Source organism: Mirounga angustirostris, unplaced genomic scaffold (assembly GCF_029215605.1).
Source record: "Mirounga angustirostris isolate CCGP_5_RB_7025 unplaced genomic scaffold, mMirAng1.0.hap1 SCAF_15, whole genome shotgun sequence".
Taxonomy (NCBI): Eukaryota; Metazoa; Chordata; class Mammalia; order Carnivora; family Phocidae; genus Mirounga; species Mirounga angustirostris.
In genome coordinates this window covers 76,843,160-76,870,992 of record NW_026991723.1, presented here as the reverse complement: position 1 = coordinate 76,870,992, position 27,833 = coordinate 76,843,160, and the positions used below count along the sequence as shown (strand labels likewise).

The window sequence follows — 27,833 nt, the reverse complement described above, 5'->3', positions numbered from 1 at the left end:
CTTACTGCTCTGGGGGCCCAGGGAGATGTCTTTCCAAGCTGCAGTGACAAGAAGAATAAATAGGAAAGTGGACAGCAGCCCGTGTCCCTGGCCTGTGATGATAAGTGATGACTGAGATGGAAGCAAGTGAAAATGGAATCGTAAGAGGATGACAAGGTGGGAGGAGAGGAGCCGGACAGCGGGCAGGCTGGGGAAGAAGGCTTTGCACTTTGAGCTTCTCTGAGCTGTGGGGGACAGAGGGGGCGGGACCCTCTGGCTGCTTGCCTCATTCATGCCCCTGTGTCCTTTAGCAGGAGGAACAAAGACAAAGGTGGCAGGTGTTGCTGGTTCTGGGAACACCGTAACCAGCTTTGGAGATGATTTCATTCAAGCTGCCCCAAATACACAGATAAAGAAACTGAGATCCCCTTGGCTTTGCAGAGGGCCTACCTTGAAACTGCGACCATCCTTTATCTAGAAAGCACTTTTTCTTCCCACTAAAACAAGTTGTTAAATTGGCCTCTCTCCTATCTGGGAATAATTACAAAAACACAAACATCTATGATGTTTTCAGCGAGAAGAAATGTGCCAAAGACCGTAATGCAGACTTTTCAAAGACGTCACTGATCTTTCTAGCAGATAGGTGATATCAGTGTTGTTACAGATGAGGAAACGGATGCAGAGAGGTGAAGCCACTTGATCAAATTCATGCAAATGTGAAGTGGCAGATCCAGGATTTGAATCCAAAACAAGATGATTCCAGGGCCCACGCTCTGAACTACTCTCCCACAATCTTATATGATTAACATGAAGGCAATTCCACTTTGAAGTGATTTTGAAGAGCCCACACAAGCTAAACTCAAGATTGATCATAATTGAGGGATTCTGTTGTTTTTACCCAAGGGTTTCTAGAGTGAGAATATATGTAACATAAAATGAGAACTGACTAAAAGGGACCTAGGAGACATGAAGAGTAAATATTTTAAAACCAGTACAACTCATCTAGAGCTGATAATACAGAGTTCTAGTAACTAGCATGATGAAAATCCACATAACTGAATTCCCTTATATGAACCACTTTAATGAAGAGATTAAACTCTTTTTTAAGGAAGGTCTGCATTATCAATCACATCTAAATGTATATTTTAAATCTGTTAAGGATATCTCAGATTCATTATATTAAAAAAATATAATCCCTGTTTGTAAATGTAATAGATTCTCATTACAGGAAAGTCAGAGATGTCAGAGGAATACAAAGGAAAAATGAAGTCCTAGAAAATGTTGTCAGGTATAAACGTCTTGACTCTCTGAGCTTGTATCTTACCTTCTGAAAAATGAAGCTGAGAAGATGTGACCTAGATGAGCTTTAAGAGCTGTTTCTGCTCTAATGTGAAATAAAATTCTATTTTAGAAATTTCATTAACACTCATGTTTATACTTTCCATTTCCTTGGCAAATACCTGTCCTGGTTATAAGAAAGTTTATTCTAGTCTTCAGCAGAACTACCATTATTCTAAATGAACTCAGCCTGAATTCATGAAAACTACAATGTATTTATGTATTCATTCATTCATTCATTCATTCATTCAGCAAATGAGTTGCCTACCCCTCATCCGGCACTACACTAATCACTAGCATATCGAGATGGTTACATAAAGATTTCTGCAATCCAGAAGTTCCCAGTTTGGTGGGGAGAACAGGCAAATAAAAAAAAAAAGGGGTTATTTACCCCACTGGCATAGACATTACTATCGTAAAATATACCCCCTCACTTATTTATGGACCAGGCAGTGCAGCGGGTGCTGGATGTGGCAGTGAGCAAGACAGGTGCAGTCCCCTCATTCAAGGAACTTCTGTGGTGACAGGAGTAAGGGAGCATGGGTGATCGTAGCCAGCACATGAAACCATGCAAACTGTGTCCCCGGAGTGCTCTTCTTTGCTAGCCTGGCTGCTCTGGGTATGCAGAGGCAGAGTTGAGGAAGGGACTCCTAGAAGGAAGTGGTTAATCCTCAGGTCTGGCTATCAGAAGCTTGCATCTTGCAAGAAGGAAATGCTTGGTTGTAAATAGTGGAGAGTTAGCTGAGCCAGCAAAATAGGAAATTGGAGTCAATAAAGCCAATAGCCATGGCATTGATGGAAATCTTACTGGAGACACAGCCCAACTGCAAAAAGTGATCACAGCTAACACTCAAACAGTGTCCAGAAAATAGAGTTTAGGGATTCAGAAAGGCAGCATAAATAACTGACTTTCACTGGCACTCAGAATTGATGAACTTCTACTCCCAATTTTCCATTTTGCAGATGGGGAAGTTAAGGCCCAGTAAGAAGGAAATTACTTATCCAGTGTCCAGAGTTATATTCCAGCATATATCAGAGTGGAGTGCTGTCTTGGAACAGAAGGGAAAGTGGGAGAAATTTATTGAGGATTTACTCGTTGGCTGCCTGAGCCATGAGCCTTACCCTTCACTACTTCAATTTTTTCTCACAGTCAGCTCTGTGAGGTTGACGTTACTATCGTTTCCATTCTATTAATGAGAAAACTGAGACCCACAAAGTTGAAGTGACTTCCCCAAGACCACACATCCAGGGAGAGAGAAAGTGAGGATTGGAACGCAGGCCTGTCTGCCTCCAACTCTCTTTCCCCTGTCTCACTTCCTGTTCTCCAGGCAGCCTTTTAGGGGCCTCTGGGGTGGATGTTTCTCATCTGCAAAATATATATTTGTTGTATAATGAGTGACAGTAATTAATGGTCTGTTCTGAGGACTGGGAAACCTGCCTGGTAAGCACATAAGAGAGAAACGCAGACAAGAGCAGCACCCTTTCTCTGTATAGATTTCTCATTCTCACTCATATTCCCAAGAGGAGGGAAAGGGGACAATGGACCTGCCCTCTCCTGCAGAGTTACAGATTGGAGAAATAGGAACCCACTGTGCCCTTTCCCTGAAGAAGAAAGGCCCTCCATTCCCATCCCTTCTTGCCCATTCCAGCCTGACTTCCTGTCCCTCGACTGGAGGCAACCACATACCTCTTCCATTATGAATCATGAGGTCTGTGGTTGTGGCAGATCATAAATCAGCCCTGAGAATGCCAGGACTTTTAATATTTAATATTAGACGTATTTAAAGTGGTGAATATTTCATGATGGGGCTGTCGCATTTTAACACATCATCAGTGACTCCTAACTCCCCCCACCCCTTTTTGGTAAATTATTCTCATCTAAATCTCCAGGATCTCAGCCCTCTTCCTCCGTTCTCCTCACCTTGGGCATGCAGCTCATTAGGCTGCACACACTTACACACACACATTTGTTGGATGACTCGAACTTGCTATTGGAGAGGAGAGTTACAGAGAGCATGCCTGCCTGCGAACAGCCCCCTCCTCTATTTACCAGGTATCCAGAGAAGAGGAAAAGTAGATCCCTCTCTCTCCCTCTCCTGTCTTTCAGCTCTCTTATTCTGAATATTTTTTAATGCTATCTCTGACCCATCCTTCACTCCTTATTCTGTCTTACTACCATTTCAGTTCAACCGACATTTATCAATCCCAGGCTCTTTGCCAGATACTTGCTAATGCTGGGGTTACAAAGATTAATCAGCATCATAATGTATAAAACAAATTAGAGAGGTTTTTTTTTTAACACTCAGAATGCTTTGTATAAGGTCAAACGCATAACATTTTTAGTGAATGAGTGAAAACAATGAGGTTATTTGATAAATACAAATGTTTTGAAATCAGGAGTTATGGGTTATAGTTGTAGAACCTCTGTTGCCCTTATATATATTCCCTGCTGTGTTTTGTTTTGGTAGCACAAGGTGGAAAAAAAACCTTGATTCACAAGATCTGTAGTTGTAAAAAGCATGGGCTTGTTAGCACTTCAGCTCCCAGTCTCTATATCTTCCTCAATGAAACAGAGATGACAGGAGAAGGTGTTTTTGTGGGCTTGCTTGTTGGTGGTGGTTTTAAATGAGGTTTGCATAAAATGTGTTTACCGGGCCACTGGACTGAATGTGACTATGCTCTCCCATTTCCTAAATTCTAGTATGTAACATCTGAATGTTTAGCCTTCATTTTTTTTTTTTTTTTTACTATTAATGAGATTTAAAAATAAAAATTTTTAGGGGAACTTAAGATCTAAAAGTTGCAAATTTCCTAAATCTCTCCCATTGAACTATACATTTCCGGGAAACATGGTTCAAAAACTCTCAGGTCAGGCCAATCCAAATCACTGTAAGATTGAAGAGTTGCAGGTTCATCTGTGTGTGTGTGTGTGTGTGTGTGTGTGATCACCCAAAGATGAGAAAGAAGGCAACCTGACAGCAATATTCTAGAAACTTACAAGCCATCACAGATAGTTAATTATTCATTCAGCTCACAGCATTGATCACCTACTCTGTTCTAGGCAGTGTGCTAAGACAGGGCAGTTCTTATCAGCATCTCCCAAGGTGTGGACCAGGGTCCATGGTCCATAACAGGTCCATCTTGTGACCTGTTCCACCAGCTTCCTGAGGTGAAATAGGTTTTGGGAAAACTGTTTAGATATTGCTTTCATGAAGAATCACACACCACTGGCTCTACAAATAGTCTAGTGTTTCCCATTCATTTTTTAAATAGAATCTATGTTTGGTAAGGCATCTGTGAACATTCCACAAATACACCTTAGGAAAAGCCAATAACAGACTGAACCTTAGTCAACCCAACCTTAAGGAATATACAGTGGAGCAGGACTGATAACTGAAGAGGGTAGGACAGAGAGTTTTGGAAAACCCTTCCAGGATTCTGAACTCTGAAGATATACAAACAAGGAAACTAGACATGTGCTGGCCACCCAAATTGAGCTTGGCCAAAGGGAGAAGATGTTAAAGGCACTGTGGGATACTAGCAAGAATTCATGCAACCAGGCATAAGATATGGCCATAATAAAATGTTGCATGGATACATGGGTGGACAGATGGATGGATGGATGGACAGAGAGGAAGGGAACAAGAGGGTAAAGGTGGGGAGGGAAGAGGAGGAAAGGAAAACCAACTAAGACGAACAACAATAACAACAAAACAAAATAAAATCTGGAAATGATAGATGAAAACAAATTGTCTAGAAGGGGAAATCAAAGGTATCTTGGAGGAGGTAACATTTGATTTGGGGGCTTATGGACGAACATGAATTGTTCATTCAAGTGGAGAGAATTCAAATTTCTGACTATACTCTTAGTGCCAATCTACTTTATCATAATTTAAATATTCAAAAATAGAACTTCCATTTGTGGCCACCAGGTCACTTCCTGTTCTCCTCATTAACCTGTGAGCCCTGTCAGTGTCCAGTCTCTGCATCCTCAGCACAGGGCCGAGAACCTGGCAAGGAGTGGGGTCAGGACTTGTTGAATGAATACCTGAGCAGATGAATAAATGAATAAACCCTTTATTTTTTTTTTTAAGATTTTATTTATTTATTTGAGAGAGAGAGAATGAGAGAGAGCAAGCACATGAGAGGGGGGAGGGTCAGAGGGAGAAGCAGACTCCCTGCCGAGCAGGGAGCCCGATGCGGGACTCGATCCCGGGACTCCAGGATCATGACCTGAGCCGAAGGCAGTCACTTAACCAACTGAGCCACCCAGGCGCCCGAATAAACCCTTTATTAACCACAGCAGTGGGTAGACCAGAACAGGCTCTTTCCCTGGGCCTTTTCTAAAACCAGGCAGCCCACTGAGAAAACAAGGAAGCCAGGGGACAAGGCTGTTTGGGGCAGGTAGTAATTCACAAACCCCTTTCTCTTTTTGCTTACAGGAGAGTGCAGCTGTCATGAAGGCTATGCCCCCGACCCGGTTCACAGACACCTGTGTGTGCGCAGTGACTGGGGACAGAGTGAGGGGTGAGTAGCAAAGGACATTAGAGCAGGGACAGCAGAGGGCCAGCCCCACTCCTCTGCTCTGTTACTACAGGCCCAAAAACCGCTCCACAAAGAGCACTCTTCTCTACAACAGTTGTGTTCCTGTAAGACTCGATGGGCAATGAATGAATCCCATTTCCCCCTGAATTATATTTTAGTATTAAAGGTACACGACTGATGAATCTTCTAGAGAACAAAGGCTCAAATTTAACTCCCCCTCCCAAACTGTAAGTAATTAATGGACACTTCCTTAACTGGACTGATACAGAAAGAAAATGGGGTTTTTGTCCATAAACTCCAAAACAGACAAGTAGTCTTTAAAGGGCTGAGTCCTTCTGTGAGATGGAGACATTCTCTTATAAAGAGTCTTAACCCAGTACATGGGTTTGAACAATGTGAGTTTAAACCACACGGTTCCACTTACATGCAGATTTTTTTTTTTCAATAAATACAGTACAGGACGGTAAATGTATTTTCTTTATGATTTTTCTTAACCTTTTCTCTTATCCAGCCTACTTTATTGTGACAATAAAGCATATGACACATATAACCTATACAATATGTGTTAATCAACTGATTACGTTATCAGTAAGGCCTCCAGCCAACAGTAGGCTATTAGTGGGGGGCCTGGCTGGCTCAGTCGTTAGAGCATACGACTCTTGCTCTCAGGGTCTTGGGCATGGGCGTGGAGCCTACTTAAAAAATAACAAGAACTACATCAAAAATGAATGATGTACTGTATGACTAACATAACATAATAAAATAAAATAAAAACAACAACAACAACAAAATAAAACAGTTGGCCATTAGTAGTTAGGGTTTGGGGGAAATCAAAAATGATACGCAGATTTTTGACCACGTGGGGAGTGTCAGTGCTCCTAAGCCCAGTGCTGTTTAAGGATCAGTTGTAATTACTTCTGTGAACTTCGGTTGTCTGCAAGGCTACTTTTAAGCAGTGTCCACCTATGAATCCCATCTGACTAATATCTCCTATCCCCTTTTCTTTCCCTCCTGTTCTTCCCACAGACCTTGGCCTTACACTACACTCGAGAGGGGCTATGACCTAGTAACAGGAGAACAAGCCCCTGAAAAGATTCTCAGGTGAGTTGACAGTCCTGTTGGGGCATGATGCTGGGGAGGGGAGCGGGGCCTGGGGAGGGATAGTCGTGCATCCCTAGTGGAGCCTGTGAGCCTTTAGGCTGCACTGAGTACAGGGGAACTCTCAATGGCATGAATGTACCATCCTGGCCCAGGTTGCTATGGGAATTGAATTCCCATGTGTCTGGCATCTAGACTTAATGGACTCAGATATCTGAATGGGGGAAGACATGGCTGATTATCTAGTCCAGTGCTTTAAAAATATTCTACAGGCATAGAACCTCTTCCCACCACCTCCCTAGAATCTTGTGTGAAACTTCAGTACTTCAGCTGATAAAGACATACAGCAGAGTAAGTGGCAGAACCGGGAATCAGAGTTTGGTTCAAATTGATGCAGAGTCCATGCTCTTCACCTTTGTGCAGACCACCCCTGCTGACTTAGTTACTTAGAGAGCCCCTGTTGGCTCTGAGGATTGCTCGGGACAGCAAAGCTGAAATAGTCCTTGTCCTCATAGAGCCCACTGTTTATTGGGAGTCGGGACAGGTGGTCAGGAAAAGAAAACTAGCAACACAAAGCAATGCATGGGCTGAATGATTAATAGGTTTAAGAGATGGCCATACAGGTCTGGGCAAGGTTGGCCAAATTGTGCTGTAGAGAAGGCAGGGGACTCAGTTGGGTGGGGAAGTAAGAAATGGTCCTAGAAGGGTGGAGGAGGGGCCCCTATTTGCTGTTTTCTCTCTGCTTCCCAGGGAGTTCCCCAATGGAAACTCTTACATTGCAGGTCTACTTTCAGCTTGGGCCAAGGACTCTGGCTTCCTGTCAGCAAAAGCTTTGTGGTTCCGCCTGTGGAGCTCTCCATCAACCCTCTGGCCAGCTGCAAGACAGATGTGCTCGTCACGGAAGACCCTGCGGATGTCAGGTAGGGAAGTCATTCCCAGTGTCCTATACCAAGGACTCTTGGGCACACTGGAGGCCTCTCTGTTTCAGCATCACGGGGACTTGTGCAAAGAAGTGGTCCTCATATTGTTGAAGTAGGCACCTGCCTAGCGGATGATGTGAAGTACACTCTCCAATATGCCATGCTCCACCCTCCTTTAGAAGTGTGCTCCATCCGTGGGCCTCAATGCCTTATATTTCAACATTATTGCACTCCTTCTGGGTTTATATAAAATATGAGCGGGCTAACACATTATCTGGCTCATTCTGGGATTATTAATGATTATGTCTTATAAAAGAACATTGCTTAATAGTATACTGGAGAATCATGAAAGTGAAAGATTAGAGAATGAGGTGCTTTCTATTATGACTCTGGTACTGGGAGCAGACTTTGGGCTAATCCATAGATTCTTGATGTCCAGGTCAAATTTATTTGTTCTTTACTCATGAAGGGTTGGAGACTACATCTTTTGTTACACGTTTTGCACCTTGTAGTTAACTTCATTATAGACTCACTCTACTGTGTTGTAATTAGTTGCTTACATATCATTCTGTCCCATTATGTGGTGAATCTCTCAAGGTCAAAGAAAATAACTTACTTAGCTTTCTAATCTCCAGTTCCCAGCACATATTGGACAACTACTAGTTGTTTATTGATTTAATTAAACCAGTGGTCTTACATCTGATCCCATCACTATTCTGGAGATTTCTAGTGGAGGTGGGTTTTGGGGTTTTTTTTTCCCCCACCCAATTTGATTAGGTGAAGCATTCCAGAAATTTTAATGTTACCAAAAATGGACTCTGATTTTACTTTTTTTTTTTTTTTTTGCAAGACAGAGAGAACATGCATGAGTGGGGGCGGGGGGTAGGGGCAGAGGGAGAGAAAGAATCTTAAGCAGACTGCATGCCCAGCATGGAGCCTGACATGGGGCTCGAACTCACGACCCTAAGGTCATGACCTGAGCCAAAATCAATAGTCAGATGCTTAACCAAATGAGCCACCCAGGTGCCCCTCCGATTTTCCTTTTGAAACTGGCTCATAAATAGTTTGTTTACTCCTAAATTGGAACTGAGAATCATGCCTTACTACCCTACTCCTTGTGATTATGCATAGCTGGCTTTGGGCCATTCTGAATCAAGATGTTATTGGTGTGTCTGTGGCATCTTGATAGGAAGCTCTCAAACCCAACTCCTTGGGTTGCATTTGGGTTGGTCTCTGCTTTGCAATTTGTTTATTCTCACCTTCTCAACTGTTCATGGACAGATGAACCTAGCATGATTTTTCAGGTTGTTTGTATTTCCCAAAAGAGGTAGTTTTAAAAAGAATAGTTTGTTAAAGGGTAGCACTTAGGAAATGAAGTTATAATTAGTAAGAACTGAGGTGGTTTTACACACACACATTTTCATGGCAGATTACCATTATTTGTATTCTTTTTTTTTTTTTTTTTAAAGATTTTATTTATTTATTTGACAGTGAGACACAGCGAGAGAGGGAACACAAGCAGGGGGAGTGGGAGAGGGAGAAGCAGGCTCCCCGCAGAGCAGGGAGCCCGATGCGGGACTCGATCCCAGGACCCTGGGATCATGACCTGAGCTGAAGGCAGTCGCTTAACCAACTGAGCCACCCAGGCGCCCTATTTGTATTCTTGATAGAAGTCAGTGAGACTTCAGTAAAGCATGTGCTAAGGTTTCTTTGCATTGCATATTTTTAAAGATGGAGCAAAGACCATCTGGTTGAAGAACTATTCTTAAGGAGACCCAGTGACCTTGATTGAAATCAGCTGAAAGAAGATCTCCCCTAGCTTTCTTTTGAGTTCTGTATTGTTGACATTGAATTTGTAGTTTCAGTGAAGCTACAAATGTCCGACTGGCTGATGTTAACACTCACTCTGGAGTTGAACGGGTCTGAGTTGGAATCCTGTCTCTACTGTGTTTGGACTATGTGATCCTGGCCAAATTCAACTTGCTAACTTCCCATTTTTTTAACGAAATGGGGATATTAATAGTGCCTTCTTCACATGGTGTAACAATAATAATAACTCATAGCTATTGATTATTTACTACATGCCAAACATTTTGCTAACATTATCTCATGATATTCTTACAACCCCATAGGATGACGTGATTATTATTTTAATCCAGATTTTTAAAAAAAATCTGAGGCATAAGGGTGATGCCTTCAGTATTAAGTGATGAAGCCAAGATTCAACCCATCATCTCTTCAGCTCCAGAACCCATGTTCTTAGCTATTTAATGAAACGTCTCCCAAGAGTTGTTGTAATGATTAAATAATGTAAGATGTGTAAACACTGGCATATAATATATTCCAGTGTTGCATTATACCAGTGTTCACTGAATTGAATTCCAACTGCAGTAGAGTTCGAGTAGAAACTGGTGATGGTGGGGAAGGCAGAGTCAGGAAGGTTTATAGGAGGGCTGTTGAGAATGACCATAATCCACAGCATGACTCTGTTGCCTTTTCTGATCCAGTCTGAATTATACTGAATGACAAGCCAGACAAGAAAGGGCCCAGAATATTAATCTATAGAGACTCTAAAACATCTTTGGAAATGTAAAAAAAAAAAAAAAAAAATTGAGAAAAGTTAAGTACTAGCATGCATTTCAGAGTATTATATGTAGTTGGAAGGAATATAGCAGTAAGTTGAAAGGGGTGAGACCTTCAAGGGGCATGAGCCAATAACGAGATGCTTCTTCTCAACTCCTGCTAAGAACGCTGTGCCTGGTTACATGGAGCACACCCTAGCACCAAAGTGGGGCCAGAACAGAGCTGCTCAGGATGGGAGAGGGGATGGTATTCTGCAGCTATGGGTACTCCTTCTTAACCCTTTCTTCACAAACCACTTAGCTTCTCCTTTAAAGAAAAGTTACACAGATATTTGAAGAATATTTGGTTGATTAGGGCACTAAATTATTATCTTGCTTGGGGGTGGCCTCATGCATTCATCTGGTCTTAGAGCAATAGCAGACAGCCTTTTAAGTCTTACCTTCATCTTACCTCCCACCAATGCCCATTGGCTTCCCTACAAGGGGGGATAAAAGATTGTAATCATCACCATTCAAAAGAATCCATGCGATGTAGGTTGAGTTTTCCAAGCTGCACTAATAAAGCTCCTTTGACATGACATTGCCCAGGCAAGTGATCATGGGTGTTTAAAGAATTAATAAGTTTGAGTCAGATGATGTGTTAGAAGTTAATAAATAATAGATCATAATTATAGATAGCCAATAATAAGCCATAGAATCACAACCAAGAGATGAGAGGAGAGGCTGTTCCAAAGCCAAGTCAGAAAGAAGAAAGATAAGCATTACAGCAGAATTGGAAGGAAAACTTAAAGATGCTTTGCCTATTGATTTTTGTTGTTGTTGTGTTTTAGTTTGTGGCAAGTTATTTGGAAAGTACAGAATCTCATACTATGGAAGGCAGAGCAATTTAGCAGTCAAACGTATGGGCTCTGGGACACCTGGGTGGCACAGTCAGTTAAAGGTCTGCCTTTGGCTTAGGTCATGATCCCAGGGTCCTGAGATTGAGCCCCTCATCGGGCTCCCTGCTCAGCGGGGAGTCTGCTTCTCCCTCTCCCTCTGCCTCCTCTCACCCCTGCTTGTGCTCACTCTCTCTCTCTAATAAATAAATAAAATCTTAAAAAAAAAAAACCAAAAACATACGGGCTCTTCCCAGTTGGGTGGCTAAATTTAAAACAACTGATGATAGGAAATGTTTGTGAGCATTAGAACAACTGGAACTCCCATACCTTTTTAGTGGGAATATAAGCTAGTATGTCCAGTATGTAAATCTGTTGGGCAGAATCTACTGAAGTTGAATGTCTGCATATGGTGCAACCTATCAGTTCCACTTCTAATAATATACCTAGCAGAAATGTGTGTATATGTCACAAGTAATGCATTCAAGAATGCTAATAGCAACATTCATTTATACTGCCAAAAAAAGTGTGGAAAAGCCCACAAATGCCCATCAGTGACAATACAGAAACTAAATCATGAAGTGGTCATACAATGGACTACTACTAATGATGAATATTAACAAAAACAACAACCCCACACATCACCGTCACTAAATCTCACAAATATAATATGGAGTTATGGAAGGCATACAAAAAACATGTTTATGTGAAGATCAAAAGCAGTAAAGATGAATCTGTACTGTTACAAGAAATGATAAGGATTACTTTTGGGTGAGAGAGAGGGCAGTGATTCGTGAGAAGCATGGCAATTTATGTGATGCTGACAATGTTTGATTTCTTGATCTGGGTGATGGTTATATGGGTGTTTTAACCTGTAAACATTCACCAAGCTATACAGATACGATTTACACACTTTTCTGTATGTATGCTGTATTTTGATTAAACATACAGCTTATTATGTAAGGTATTTCTTTTTTTTTTTTTTTTTTAAGCATTGGCTATAGGAACCAACTGAACTGCCTGAGTTCAAATCCCACCTCTACCACTTGCTTAATGGGAGAGCTTTTCTGGAACTGTGTTTTTCCTTGTGGATAATGTAGACAGAAGATTATACCATGCAGGGGTGTGTTGAGAATCAAGTGACATAATACATTGTAAACACTGAGTTTGGCACATGGGGAATTTTCTAGAAGCATTAGTTATTATGTTGGTTGTTACTGCAGCATAGTATAGCAGATTTTTGTTCTCTCTCTTTTTAATTCTTTTCTCCTTTTGCTGAAAGGCTACATCCAATCTTAAAATCAGTAGTGTTTTAGTACTGAGAGCTCACATCAATCCCTTTGTCGTGGGGTTCAAGAAAGACTTAAATGAGCTTACAAGGTCTCAGTGTGGGAGGTCTGAGGGCTTTACGTGTATGAAAAATATGTGCAGAAGGAATGAAGGGGCACATGGACAGTGCACATGGAGTGCGTGGGGGTGGGGTGGGTTTGGAGAAGGAAGAAGCAATTCCTGACCAAAGGAATTAGGAACCTATTTGCAGGAGAGAATATTAACAATTAACCTTGAGTTGTGGATAGATTTTGGCTATGTAGAATCTAAGGCAAGAGGGAAGGCTTTCAAGTCTGAGGGGTTGAAGGGCCAAAGAAGAGAACTTTCCCCGGGGACACAGCTCCCATGCTCTAGCCTGTCCCAGTGGGAAGCTGCTGGGAATGAGATTTTCAGACACTAACAATGTCAGCCTCAAAGGTAGACGAGGGAGGGCTAGTTAAATTGCATACAGCCTCCTTTCAATTCTAAAAACCTTAGCTGGGCCCCTTCTGTGTGCCAGGCACTGTGCCAGGTACCTTAGGAATACAGAGATAATAAGGCCCACCTCTGCTTTAGGGAATCTCTAGCCAGGAGCACAGAACAAGATACTGACTTGAGAGATGAAATAAAAGATACGGAGAGAGAAGCGTGGCAAACAACACTTATTTCTACACACCGGGCCCTCTTCACAATTTCACCCAGAGCCGATTCTTCTTCTAAGAGAGATGCAAGAATAGCTATTATAGTTGGAATAATAACCATCCACAACGCCCAGCTTTCGGAGCCCCTCAGTGATTTTTCTATGATCTCAAATCAATGAAAATGAGACAGTGAACTACTGTTAATTCCTGCACAATTTTGAAAGAATAATGGGATATCAGAATGAAAGCTCGTGCCACTCACTTGGTGACAGTTTCCACATTGAATTAGTTCAGAATAGAATTAGGAATGGTTCCTTGTTCTTTTGGCCTTTCAGTTCCAAGCCCTAAGAACTTACTGAACACCTACTATATGCCAGGCTAAGTATTGGGATAGAAAAATGTTCCAACAGAGATCCCAGTGCATTTGCTGAGACAAAATTGCAAACAAAAAGATATCATCCTTGGTGACAGTTGGAAGAGGATAGAGGGAAAGATCAGGACAGAGAAAGGACACAAGGGTGGAGGAGGGTAAGCTCCTCTCAAGGTGAAAGGGAAAGTCTTACAGAGGACAGACCTGTGAGCCACACTGGGAAGAATTGGCAGGAAATCACGAGGTCACTGGTTCTCCGTGTGTGGTCCCTGGACCAAGTAGCATCAGCATACCTGGAAACTTGTTGGGAAGACACATTTTCCGATTCCAATATTGGAGATTGATAATGACCCCCAAGGTATCAGCACCAATTCCCAGAACCCGTAAATGTCCCCTTATTTGGAAAAAGGGTCTTCGCAGAAGTGGTTAAGCCCCTTAAGGTAGGCTGATTATCCTGGATTCTCTGGATGGACCCAAAGTACCCTAACAAGTATCCTTATGAGAGAGCAGTGTTGTAAGTGCTTTTGTGAAATGAGCTCCTTGAATTTTTACCCATTATTAGCTCCAGTTAATGCAGGAGGAAGCTAAGGCACAGAGGTCACGTAACTTGCCAACTGATACAGCTAGTAAGCGGCAGACCCATGATTCGAATCCTGAGAGTCTGACAACGGACTCCATGCTTCTCATCTCTAGGCTGTGGTGCCCCCCAACCCCCCATTTGTCCTGTCTGGGGACGTTTGGCAGTATCCCAAATCAGCATCTGCAGGGGCAGAGTGCTCCGAATAGCCAGACCTGGGTCCCGGACCCACCCTCGAAGCCGGCGAGAGTGGGGGCACTTTTACCATGTAGATTGAGATTGCAGGTCAGATGATTCCCTCTAGTGAAAGCAGGACAGGCAGTGGATGGATGCTGGACAAAATGCACAGAGGTTCTCCCCATGGACAAGGCATGGGGTCTGGGAGTGACATGCTTGATGAGGGAGCCTCTGGCTTGCTGTGTCTGGAGTGTGGTGCCAGGGGCCACCTGTCAGAGGGCACAGTGAAAAGAGGGGAAGAAACAGAACACATGTGCTGTCTTCTTCCTCCTCACTCTTTCCTCCGCTGCAGGCCACCCGTCCAAGCAGAATCCCCAAGGGCCTTAGAGGAGAGCGCCCCCAGCAGGTGCTCCTGTGTGAATGCTCCAGATCCCAGAATCTGGCTTTTGCCCAGACATTACCTCCAGTCAGATGCAGTGTGTTCTGGAAATGTGGGCTGGGCATCCTAAGGTGACACCCTCAACAGAAGCACTCTAGATACTTCCCTGTGCGATGGACACTGTGCTGGTTCTAGAAATATAAAGATCAGAAAGGGAAGAAGGAGCTGGAAAGAGCATAAGTTTGGAATCCTACAGACCCGGATATGAATCGTGGTGCACAGTTTGTGACCTGAGCTCTTTGGGTCAAGTAACTTTCCTTCCTCCCCTCCATTTCCATTTCTGAACCTGGAAGATAGAGATGGTTGTATGAATGGTTGTGACGATGACATGATGTGTATAGTGTGACTGGCACAGCACCTTACATGCAGTTGGTGTTCAATGAGTGAAGTGTTTTAGAAGTTTTGTAGACATTGTCCTACAAATAAGGAAGTAACCATCCGATGCTGTGGGATCAGGAGATAAATGACATAGTTCATAGTTCACAGTACAGGAGCAGTACAGAGAAGGGAGAGGTGTGCATGCTTCCTCTTGATCAGGTAGGCATCAATGGCAGAGGCTGGGGTAGGGGGGGAGGTTAAGAGCAGGAGGACATCAGGATATGTAGGGTAGGCAGGAGTGAGGCATGTATCACTGATACATTACACTGGGGCACCTAGATGGCAAGGCCCGAGAAGGCAGAGTCTCGGTTGGGGGGAGTGCCTTGATTCAGGCTTTATATTGTTCAAAACTCAAGGTGCCTTCCTCCTATCGGAGGTGTAAGACTCAGACTTCTTGCCTTTGCCTTCCCCATAACCTCAGCAGATTTTATTATTGATGGTGGTGTGTCTATACTCATGGCCTTGAAGTGCATCCCAGTGGGGACGTTGAGACAGGAGTGGGCTTCTCCAGTCTACAGCATATAGAATCCACCCCATCATGCTTCCCCCACTTCCCCTTCTCACCAATTACTCACATAGTGTTCCTTTCCCAAAGGGCAAGACAACTTCAGTAGGCAACCTACTTACCCACTCGAAACACGGAAGAGAGGATACTGAGCAAAGGGAATAGTGTGGGCTCTGGAACCAAACTGCCTGAGTTCAAATCCCAGCTCCACTACTCACTAGCCACCCTTGGGCAAGTGACTTAAACTTTCTGAGTCTCCATTTCCTGTCTGTAAATGTGAATGAGAATTGCTAGTATATCTTTGGATGTTTTTGAGAATTGAATAACAAACTCTCAGCCCACAGTCATAGAGAATAATGCCTAACAATGTATTGAACCCTACCCTTTGTGCCAGGCCCTGTCTAAGCCCTTTATATGTGCTAGTTCCAACTTCCCACAACTCAATGATGGGGTCACTATTATTTACAGAGGAGGAAACTGAGGCACAAAACATTTCATTTCTTTGTCCAACATATTATGAGTTGTGAGTTGCAAAATCAGGACTTGAACTCAAGCTGTCTCATGACTGCTCAGTATTATTGATTGGGGGGAATCTCTGTAAGACTGAGGGCTGGGCCCCTTGGATTTTCTATCTTCATCTTTGTTGACCATTTCATGCATTAAGTTTGTGTGTGTGTAAGTCCATTCCGTACTAGTGAAAGATGAAATATGAAATGGGAAAAGGGGGAGGCTGTGGGGCCAGTAGGGAGTCTGTCTGGCACTCACAGCTGGGTTCATGGAATCTGACATTAGCATTTGCCCTGCAACTCCACATCCCTCCCTTCTTCTAGAATGGTGAAGCCCCTCCAAGAAGCATTATTTTAAAGGCCTCCACACTCCTGCAAATGGACCTATTCCATCCCCACATCTTTTCACATCCTCACTGCCTGTCACTCAGCCAGCGAGCCTGGAGACATATATATTTTCCCCCATTTCAGTTTAGCGATCATAATAAAAGTGAAGTCTATTAGAGTGAGTTTCTGCCCAGGCTCGGTAAATCTCTTCAAACACCATTCAGCACCAGATTTCTGTTAGTCTTGGCCACTGGGGAGGCTGTATGTAGCACACCGACTGTGAGCTCAGGCAGAGGGCCCACGACACAGCCTCTGCTAAATGAAACTCAAATGGAGACTTTGGAATATAAATATTGAAGTGACCCAGGTTGGATAAAGGGGAACCAGTTAGCTAAGCTTCTCTCTTACATGCAGGAAATGCTAAATTATTAAAACTTTAATAAATGTAATAATAAATATTTGATGTTGAATTATAGAAGGCTTTGCAGATACAGTGAATCTGAGAAACGACTTGTTATATCTGCATTAGAAGTTAAACACTTTTCAAATAGGACTTCGAATGTTGAAAGGGGACTGCGGCTTTTTAGATGAAAAGAGAGACAGAGAGACATGAAAGTGCAGTTTTTGGCAAGCTCGCTGTGCTGGGGGTCAGGATACCTGGGTCTGAGTCCTGACTTCACACTTAAGACAGCTTTAAGTGGCATTCCGGGCATGCCTGCCCGGCCAGAGGCCCTCTGCACAGTGTCTCATATGCTGTCCTTACAGCCATCTTCCAAGGTCAATGCTCCTTTTGCCCCCCATTTCACAGAGGAGGAGCTGACATTCTAAGATCTTAAGCAGTATGGCTGCTGAGAAGGGTCGGGATTTGAACACAGAGCCTCTGATCTCAGGAGCCTACAGCATCCATGATGCCTCCCTTGGTCTCCTGCACTGTGTTGAAACCCTTTCTGCTCATTATCAGTTAGCATGTTTTTGGTTTCAGGAGACAGAAACCCAGTTCAAATGAGCTTAATGACAGCTGTATTGGAAGGGTACCATGGGAAGAGGGGGAGATTAGCTGAGCCACAGGGGAGAGGAGGGTTGAGGAATTACATGACATGAGGATTCCATCTTGCTTCTACATCATTCCATGATGGCTTCTTTCTCTCCTAGTGCACAGCTCCATGGCAGGGGTTGTGATAACCATGAGTCCCCCAGACTTTTGTGCTCTTACCCCCAACAAGTGAATGCTTCTCTTCCTTGAGTTGCAGTTTGAAAAATCCTAGAGAAGAAAACTTATTGGCCTGGCATGGGTTAGGAGCTCCCCTCCAGATTAGCCATCTCTGATTAGGGAGCAGGATCACAAAGTACAGACAGAGCCATGGAAGGAAGGGGGGCGGGGACCATGAGCTGAATATCTACTCCAACCTATGTCTTCAAAACCTTCCCTGGGCTTCTAGATATTCATCTGCTTTACAGACTGGACTGAATCACATATGGCAGCTATGGGACATCTCATGTGCCAACTCCAGTTAATGGGTTGGGGCTGCCTATGATATTACATTAGGAAGATTTCTGCGGCTACAGCCCAGACTCAGCTGGGAAAAGTGTCATGATCAACTCATAACGCCGGCCTTCAGTATCGGATGGGAGTTGTAACAGAAGGGTCAGGTGTCTGCCAACTCTGAACTTGGTGGTATTTAGAGGTCCTTCCAGTTCTGTCTGATGACTTGAGGGTTGTGTTCCCCGGTAAAATGAAGAGAGATTTTTGGTTGCTGAGATGCAGGAGGCAAGTAGTCATGTGGATGGAGATATTGAAGATGAATTAGAAATGGAGCTTACTCCATCTACCTGTTTTTATCCATCTATCTGTTACCTCAGGGGGTATATTTGGATAATCTCACCTTGGTTCCAACAAGTTTCCTGAAATAGATTTCTGGCTTGAGGCAGAGTGGAGGCCTCCATGTAGGTGCTTCCTAGATACTGTCTGGCACTATCATTGTCACTTGTAATGTATTAAAAATGGAACACTCTAATTTAAGCTATAAACAAACCACCCACATTACAAGGGTCTCGAACTGTATCTTAGAATTCCGAAGGCATGTTGAAACAATTACAAGCTCACCAAATGGAAGTGACCTTCTGAGTCATTTTTTCCATCCCCATGCCATAACATGGATGGTTCTAGGTCGATAGAATCCACCCTCTGCCCACAGGTGTCTCATGGCCTTCTGCTGTGTTGTCTGTCATGGTCTCACAATGGTCTCACAATGTTCTCCTTGATATCCTTGCTCTGGTCTCACCTAAACCAGCCAGGCTTTAAATTATTTAAGCAGCAACTCAGGGATAGTGATCAACAAGAAAAACTAATTTAAGCAATCATTTTGCTTTCTAAGACCCACTCCTTGGGGTTGGGTAGGACAACCCATTACCATTAGTACATCTTATTCCACCAGATAAGTCTCAATCCCCCTTTTACCCAACACGCACATACATGCATGCACCAGTGCAGTCCGGTCAGAAAGATGATTTGGATATTTTGCTGAGTAATGAACTGATCTGATATTAGGCTTAACTCCTTTTCCCCTCACTCAGCAAGGAAACCAATATCAAAGAGGGTGCCAGCAGAAGAAGGTAGGTTGCTCAAGCTGGGAAAGGTTTAAAAGGGGCTATTCACAAAGTTGGGGGGAAGTTCTAGTAAAGCAACAAGGGGTATGCAGTAGACTGGCTGGTGTCAGTGGGTTAAGGTGTGGGTGAGATTACCAGAACCTGGAGAGAGAAATTGCATGGAGAATCCTGCCTGACGGGAGATATGGTCTTCAGTCAAGAGACACAGACAGGAAAAAAGCCAGGGGAATACATATCCCAACCTCACTCCACCACCTCCCATTAGACCTGCTGATGCCCCCCCACACCCCCACTTTTGGTTGACCCAGTAGGAGCCCAGACAAGAGAGTCCATTAAGTCTGTCCACCAAAGTCAGCCTCCTGAGGCACAAGGCAGGGTAAGGATGAGCTGAGGGCTGACGTGGAGGAAGAAATGGAAGATACCCAGCATCAGTGCACAACCTTTCCTTTCTGCCTTCAAAATATCCTCAAAATGTCCATGTCTTTCCATCTTCCCTGACACTCCCAGGCTCAAACCTTCCCAGAGAGTCTCCCTGCTTTCAGTCCCCACTGTATCCCCATACACATGCTCAGTCCAACCTCTACTCAGATTGGGCCATGCCTATCTCTGCTAAAACCATTTAGAGTCCCTCAACCTCCCCTCCCACAGCCTCAAAATCCAAACCATTTCACCAGGTACACACTAACACTTCAGAATCTGGCCACTGTCCTCTTGTGATCTGTCCCACCATGTCCCCATTTGCCATTCCGTCAAAATGCCAGACACTTTCCTATCTCATTGTCTTCACCCATGTCATCCCTCTGCCTGAAATGTAGTCATACTCACACAGCCCGCCATGTACCTGGCACACTACTCCCCGTCCACCATAGCCTTGCAGAAGTGGCACTTCCTCTGAGCAAGCTTTACAGAACATGTCCTCCTTCCATCCACTGGAGTCATGATCTCCTTCTCCCATTGTGCGTGCCAATGATGGGACGGCCCATTGCTTTGCATTATAGTTAACCGTAGGTGAGTACTCTCAGCCTGTGCCTACCTGGTATGTGGTATGTGTTGCTAGAGGTCAAGGCCTGAATCTTATCCATATTTGCATTTCCAGTTGTAGGCACAGTCAGTGTCTCAGAGAAACAATACAGAGCATTTCGATGACCTGAGGTTGATGTGGCCACAGGGGCATAATCATGAGGATATTTTCACATTACACATAAATTGCTCAACAAATTTCTTTATACTGTCTCTGAGCATCAGCAACCCCCTTACACATAAATATATAAATATCCTTAGCATCAAACATTCCTATCGAAACTTCCTGCCTTCCTGTGTTTATTGTACTGTATTATAAAAATCCATCTTGTCTTAGAGGGGTTCCAAATAACACCAGTACTTTGGGTTTAGGAAATGTAACAAAATTAAAAAAATTTTTTTAAAAAGGGAGATTTCTCTAATTTGAAAGGTTTAAGAAATCCTATGATAAATGAAGTTGCTACATTGATTTCCTTGGTGGAAGCATTCCCGAGGATATTAAGGTGTTAATGAGCATCATGAGTCTTTAGGAAGTGAAGTGTGCACAGTCTCCGCAATAGTATCTAATGAGGTGCAGGCTCAGGAGCAACATTCCTTTGAGACCCACTTCAAGTAGGACAACATTCGCCCACTGAGGTTCATAGGCTACACAAGTGATACCAAACATCAGAGAAGGAAGGGTGGTGGGGGGCGGGGGTGCGTACACACATTCTTTGGGAAGGGCAGAATGGAGGAGAGCTGGTCTCTCTGGCCGGCTGCTGAGTCAGGCCAGCTGCTGCTGAGCTCCACATTCTGTCTCCTTGACCCTGTAGAAGGCACACAGCCCTTATGGAAGGTGTAGGCTTGGATAGAATGGGCATGTTTGGCTACTCCAGAAGAGGAACAAATCCTGGGTGAGTAGAGCTATAGGATCCCCTAGAACTGGCAGGGGAGGAAAAGGAAATAGCAAAGGGAAAAAGCAGTGAAAAAGATTTCTTCTGGTTTTCTACCTCCATAGCAACCTAGCCTTTTTGGAACTCTGGCTCAATAGCCCAGACATTCATGGCCCAGGCTGTTGTGTTGGGTGCTCTCACTCAAATCCCAGCAGTGCCACCCCCATCTGGGTAAGGGTGGGCAAGTTACTTTACCTTGCTCTGCCTATTTCCACATTTACAAGATAAAGCTAGTTGCCCCTGTCCCATCAGATCGCTTTGAGAATCAAGTGAGTTGACATATGATGAGTTTGGCACAAAAAATCTTGGCTAGCGTAGGGACCCTTCATGAGGCTTTTTAAGAAAATCTTGCCTGGGGCGCCTGGGTGGCTCAGTTGGTTAAGCGACTGCCTTCGGCTCAGGTCATGATCCTGGAGTCCCAGGATTGAGTCCCGCATGAGCAGGGAGCCCGCTTCTCCCTCTGACCCTTCCCCCTCTCATGCTCTCTCTCTCTATCTCATTCTCTCTCTCAAATAAATAAATAAAATCTTAAAAAAAAAAAAAAAGAAAATCTTGCCAATTCAAAAGGGATTGTGATTCATGCTCTTTGCAAACTCCGTTTTCCCTTCTTAGGACTTTGCATTCAGTAAGTATTCAGTAAATGCATGATGGTTGAGTCATTGGAATATAACCCAGAGTTGTTTCAGAAAGGAATCAGGGATTTGTATCATTGTGCACAACAGCTAAGACCTGGAAACAACTCAAGTGTCCATCAACAGTTGAATAGATAAGCAAAATGTGGTACATGCATACAATTGGATATTATTCAGCCTTAAAAAGGAAGAGAATTCTGACACCTGCTACAACATGGATGAACCCTGAGGAGATACTAAGTGAAATAAGCCTGTCACAAAAGGACAAATACTATACAATTCCACTTCTACAAGGTACTTAGAGTAGTCAAAAATCATCGAGACAAAAAGGAGAATGGTGGTTGCCAAGGGCTGAGGGCAGAGGGGAGTGGGGTGATTGTTTAAGAGGTTTAGAGTTTCTGTTTCCAAGATGAAGAAGTTCTGGAGGTGGATGGTGGGGATGGTAGTACAATGAGTGTACATAATGTCACTGAACTATACACTTAAAAAAGATGAAGATAGTAAATGTTATATATATATATGTTACTACAGTTTTTTGAAAAAAGGAAAAAAAGGATAAGGAAATGGGAGAGAATGGTTTTGGGGGAAAGGGAGAAGCATGCATGGTCCTCCCAGCCTGTCCTAGCAAGCCATGCCAGACACCTTAAAGGCATGTTAGGTAGAGAGTTCCAAGAGCAGAGTAAGGCTCCATAGTGCATCTTTCCCACCCTCTTCCTCCCCACCCAGGGCATCTTTTAGCCCTGCCAGCATCCTCCTGTGTACAAGACTGGGTTGGCCACACTGAAATGGAACAGCCTGAGAGGGTGCATGACATTTGCACACCGGGGTCACACAGGTGCTGTAGGATGGCTGAGTCAGCTTTGGGGTGTCCAGCTGTGGGGGAGTGAATACAGTATCTGGAAGGCATGACAGGAAATGGTAAGGGAATCTACATCTCCCAGAAGGGCCTGGGCTTGGGGGAAAGATTTTGGTCGCCCATGAAAGCCGAGGTACTATAGGTCAAAAGAGAAAGCCTTGCTTCCCTCATCTGCAAAACGGGCTTTAAAGGGATGATTCGGCTCCTAGGGGGCGTTTGGCAATCTCTGGGACTATTTTTGGCGGCCGCCGTGGACAAGTGCTACTGGCATCTAGTGGGCAGAGGCAGGGACGTTGCTAAACATCCTACGATGCACAGTCCACCTCCTTTAATAAGGAATTACCCAACTCCCAATGTCAGTAAAGAATTATCCAAACCCAGGTTTCAGTAGTGCCAAGATTGGAAAGCCCTACCTTAGATGAAGTTACATTATCCCCGTTGAACAGATGAGAAACTGAGGCTCAGGAGGTAGGATTTCAAATTCATGGTTCTTCCATTACACCCTTCTAGAAACCCAGTTCTAAAGGGGCGAGTGTACATACAGTGCAGATTACGAAGCCACTCTATTAAGCATACAGAGACGCGCCCACATGCATAGCCTTAGCCCCAGGGAGACAGGAGGAAGAACTGGTCTCAGGAATAAGGCAGTGTCCTGGTCCCCGGAATGAGCATCAGCCTCAGGCTTTTGGAACCCTTCCCGCTGGTCTGAAGGGAGCTCTGCAGGGCCTGGCTGGGCTGCTGGGTCCAGCGTCCCGGCCCAGTGCCCGTGGGGCAAGGAGGAACATCACTGGCAGGTCTGACTGCAACCTGCTCCTCCCAAGCGAGCCAGACACACCCCGCCCTCCCTTGCTGTGACGGATTTTGAACGTTAAAAAAAAGTTTACAATCCCAGCCGGGCAGGCATAAATCACAGCGCCTCTGTGCAGCAACAGCAGATGTGACTTCTGGCCCCATCGCCATGGCAACGGGAGCGCAGCCAGCACACGCACAAAAGCGCTGCTCCCGCCTGACAGGCCTGTGCGGGGCCCTGATGGAGAGGCAAGTGTTCCGGAGAAAGGATGTATTCTCCGGAACTCACTGCCCATTTGTCTTCGTTCCGCACTGGAGCGAGCCCCTTGCTCTTTCTCTCCTCTCCCCATCCCCAGCCAACAGGTTGTTTTCCTCCCTGTCCTCGGCGTGGGATGGTGTTTTCTTCTTTTTAACCTGTCCTCCCAAAGGCTTGCAGAAAAGACCCCAATTAGAGCCTGCAAAGACCCTGATGGGTCTGCCTGGCCATCCCACCCCCACCACCACCCCGGGGCTGGGAGCTGTCACGATAGTTCCCATGTGGTGAGCACCTGGCTGTGTGGGCACCGTGCAAGTATTTCCTCCACAACACTGGCAAGTAGGTCTCTTAGATTTTCTTCCTGCCTCCCTAAGCCTGTCCTCCGAGTCGTTCTCTGCATGCAGCTGGAGTGGATTCCTTGAGATTACAGACCTGCTTTAGAACCTCCCATCGCTCCCCCTGCCTGTTGTCAGGAAGATAGAGCCCAAACTTCTCAGTGTGACCCAGAGCCTTGGGGGTCTGTCTCTGCTTCTCTCTCTATCCACATCCCCAAGGCCCTCCTCCAGGCTCCAGCCTTCCTGAGTGCTTTTAGTTCCCCATGCTTCTTGTTCTTCCTGCCCAGAACACAGGCATCACCTGCCCCTTCATCTGGCTGCCTTCTATACATCCAGCAGGATTCAGCATATGCCACCTCCTCCAGGAAGCCTTCTCTGACCCCGCAAGCCCTTTCTCCATGCATGTCCACGTCTCCCCCTTGCCGTACTCAACTTCATATAGTGTCCCTACTGTTCAGTGAGCCCTACTCCACTGTCCAGGCACTGTTCTCTCTGGGCACTGCTATCCCCTCCTCATATCACTCCCTGCCTTCACTCCTGACCTTCTTATATTGAGGCTCCACATGGTAGCCAAGGGATTATTTTTTTTCCAACACAGAAACCTGGTTATGTCATTCCCCTGATTGAACCCATTCTATGGGTCTCTCCTAACCCTTATAAGAAGCCCAAACTCCTTGTGTGCTCTCTACCTGCACCTTCAGCCAACATCCTTCATTGCACTCTGCTCCTGGCCGCCTGGCCTTGGTTCATTTCTAGGTGTTTTGTATGCATGCGTGTCTCCAGGCCTTTTTTGAACCCAGAACATCTGCCCCTCACCACCAGTTTCCAATGAGTAGGGCTATTTCTACTCATCCCTCAGGCCTCAGTCTATATGGTTCTTCTTCCAGAAGGCCAGGTCTTACCTCCTTAGATAAGGGTGAGTGGCTCTCAACCCCGACTAATGCATGTAACCCAGTGAATTTTTAAAAATCACAGATGCATGCCAGAACTAGTGGGCGAAAGAGGAACAGGATAGGTGCACCTGGGTGGCTCAGTCGGTTAAGCGTCTGACTCTTGGTTTTAGCTCAGGTCATGATCTCCTGGTCGTGGGATCGAGCCCCACGTCCAGCTCTGTGCTCAGTGCATAGTCTGCTTCAGATTCTCCCTCCCTCTCCCTTCCACTCGCTCACTCATTCTCTCTCAAATAAATAGAACTTTTTTTTAAAAAAGATTTTATTTATTTATTTGACAGAGAGAGACACAGCGAGAGAGGGAACACAAGCAGGGGGAGTGGGAAAGGGAGAAGCAGGCTTCCCGAGGAGCAGGGAGCCCGACGTGGGGCTCGATCCCAGGACCCTGGGATCATGACCCGAGCCGAAGGCAGATGCTTAACGACTGAGCCACCCAGGCGCCCCTCAAATAAATAGAACCTTAAAAAAAAAAGAAGAAGAACAAGATTTGCATAATCTTGAAAGTATCTCTCCAGGAGTAACCTCCTGCTAAGATGCACTGAGAAAGCCAGAGCATCACTTCTGGGGTATTTCTGCCAAAAACACACAACCTGAATGTCATCATGAGGAAACATGAGGCAGACCCAGATTGAGGGGCATTCTTCAAAAGAGCTGACCTGTGTCTTTAAGAATGCGTAGGTCACCAAAGACACAGCTGGCTGAGGAGCTGTCCAAGTTAAAAGAACCCTAAGAGACTGACAACTGAATGCAGTGCATGAGCTAGGATTTTCTTTCTCTTTTTTTATTTTTTCAGCTTTACTGAGGTATAATTGACAAATAAAATTGTGGTATATTTAAAGTGTACAACGTGGTGAGTTGATACACATTTACATTGTGAAAGGATGCCCTCCCAAGCTGGGATTTTCTTCGGTTATAAAGAACATTAATGGGTGGGTGCGTGGCTGGCTCAGTCAGTTGAGTGTGTGGCTCTTGATCTCGGGGTTGTGAGTTTGAGCCCTGCATTGGTTGTAGAGATACTTAAAAATAAAATCTTAAAAAAAAAATCAGTGGAACACTTGAAGAAATGTGTACATTAGGTGATAGTAAGGCATCACTGATAATCTGATGTAAATATTTGTATTAGAAAAGTTACAAAAGACAGTATCTTTGGGTTTGGAAAATGCACACTGAAGTATTGAAAGTAAAGGGACATCATGTCTTTAACTTACTCTCAAACAGTTAAGAAGAAATAATGTGTGTCTATACCATGCGAACATACAGATCACACACATTCACATTTGCACACATTCTGTATCCAGAGAGGGAGAGAGTGGAAAGAGGAAGAGAGAAGAGAAATTGGGATGAATGAATCCTTCAACTTTGTTCATCTTTTTCTTTCTTTTTTTTTTTTTTGTGTGTGTGTGTGTGTTCTTTTTTTGTTGTTGTTCTTCTTCTTTTTAAAGATTATTTCAATTATTCTAGGTTCCTTATATTTCTGTATGAATTCTGGGATGAGCTTGTACATTTCTTCAAAAAAAAAATCAACTGGGATATGATAGGGACTCACTGACTCTGTAGATCAGTTTGGCGAGTGTTGCTCTCTTAACAGTATCAAATGTCTTAATCCATGAACATGGGATGTTTTTCCATTTATTTAGACCATATTTATTTTCTTTCAGTGCTATTTGAGTTTTCAGTGCACAGATCTTCATACTTCTTTTGTGAAATTTACTTCTAAGTATTTTATTCTTTTTGATGCTATGGAAAATAGAATCATATTGTTAATTTCATTTTCAAAGTTTTCATTGTTAGTGTATAGAAATACAATTGGCTTTTGGATATTGACTTTGTGTCCTGAAGCCTTACTGAGCTCATTTATTAATTCAAACTCTGTGTGTGTGTGTGTGTGTATGTAGTATGTGCATGTATGTATTCCTTAGGATTTCCTATATGTAAAATCATGACATCTGCAAACACAGTTTTATTTTTTTCTCCAATTGGGATGCCTTTTATTTCTTTTTTTTTCTTGGCTAATTTCTCTGCAGCCTTCAGTACAATGCTAAATAGAAGTGGCAAGAGTTATTCTTAAAACTGTTCTGTAAGTCTGATATTATGCTAATGTAAAAAGTATTTAAAAAAATAAATCCTGAAGGCCCTACCTTCAGGAATCCTGATTTGTTTGGTCTGGGGTGGCACTCAGGCAACAGCACCTTTGAAAGCTTCCAGTTGGGATATGAATGTACAGCCAGGATTGAGAAGTTCTGGATCAACCTCTCTGAAAACAGCCCTTTGTCCCCCTACCATAGCATGTGTCCCAGTTGACTGATTACTTGCTTAGGTTTCCAATTAAACTGCAAATCCTGCACGAGCAGGGATGGTTTCTTTCTTGCTCACCATTATATCCACAGCAATAGTACCTAGTACAGAATAGACTGGAAAAAGAAAAAAATGACAGTTTGTAACCCTCACCACAACCCCATGCAAAATGTAACACTGGCCCATTTAATAGAAGAAAAAGCGAGGCTCAGGAAAGGGAAGCAACTTGCTGAAGGTAACACCAGTTTGATCATAGAGCAGAGGTGGGTCAGATCTTTACCTATACAGATCCAAAGCTGTTGTTTCTCCCACCTCTAATGGGGCCCAATCACACACCTGGGGGGGAAACGTGACCCCTCCAAGCTCCCAGAGTGGCCAAGTCAAGAGTGTGGATAAGCACAAAAACATCTGGGTCTGAGCGCATTTCATGGCCCTCTCCACTGGGCCAGAATTGCCAGAAACACCTGAGTTTCAGTTTCCCCCTTCAAAACTGTGAACGACTCACCTCATCCGGTAGTTATGAGGTGTAAATGACTGAGGATTAACCACACGGTGCTGAGAACCTAGTTCGGAGCCTGGCACTCAAGACATCTCAA

At 44.1% G+C, this 27,833-nt stretch overlaps 1 protein-coding gene across 5 annotated transcripts in view; it reads left to right on the top strand.

The window, feature by feature from the left end:
* ASTN2 (astrotactin 2) overlaps positions 1 to 27,833 on the top strand; it is an 883,583-nt gene that overhangs the window by 415,164 nt on the left and 440,586 nt on the right. For 4 of the 5 annotated variants that reach the window (XM_064579942.1, XM_064579940.1, XM_064579943.1 and 1 more), the window contains 3 exons: positions 5,760 to 5,844; positions 6,889 to 6,963; positions 7,743 to 7,880. In XM_064579942.1, coding sequence (XP_064436012.1) covers positions 5,760 to 5,844; positions 6,889 to 6,963; positions 7,743 to 7,880 — 298 coding nt within the window. The remainder of the gene's footprint in view (positions 1 to 5,759; positions 5,845 to 6,888; positions 6,964 to 7,742; positions 7,881 to 27,833) is intronic. The other variant, XM_064579941.1, reaches the window with a different exon arrangement.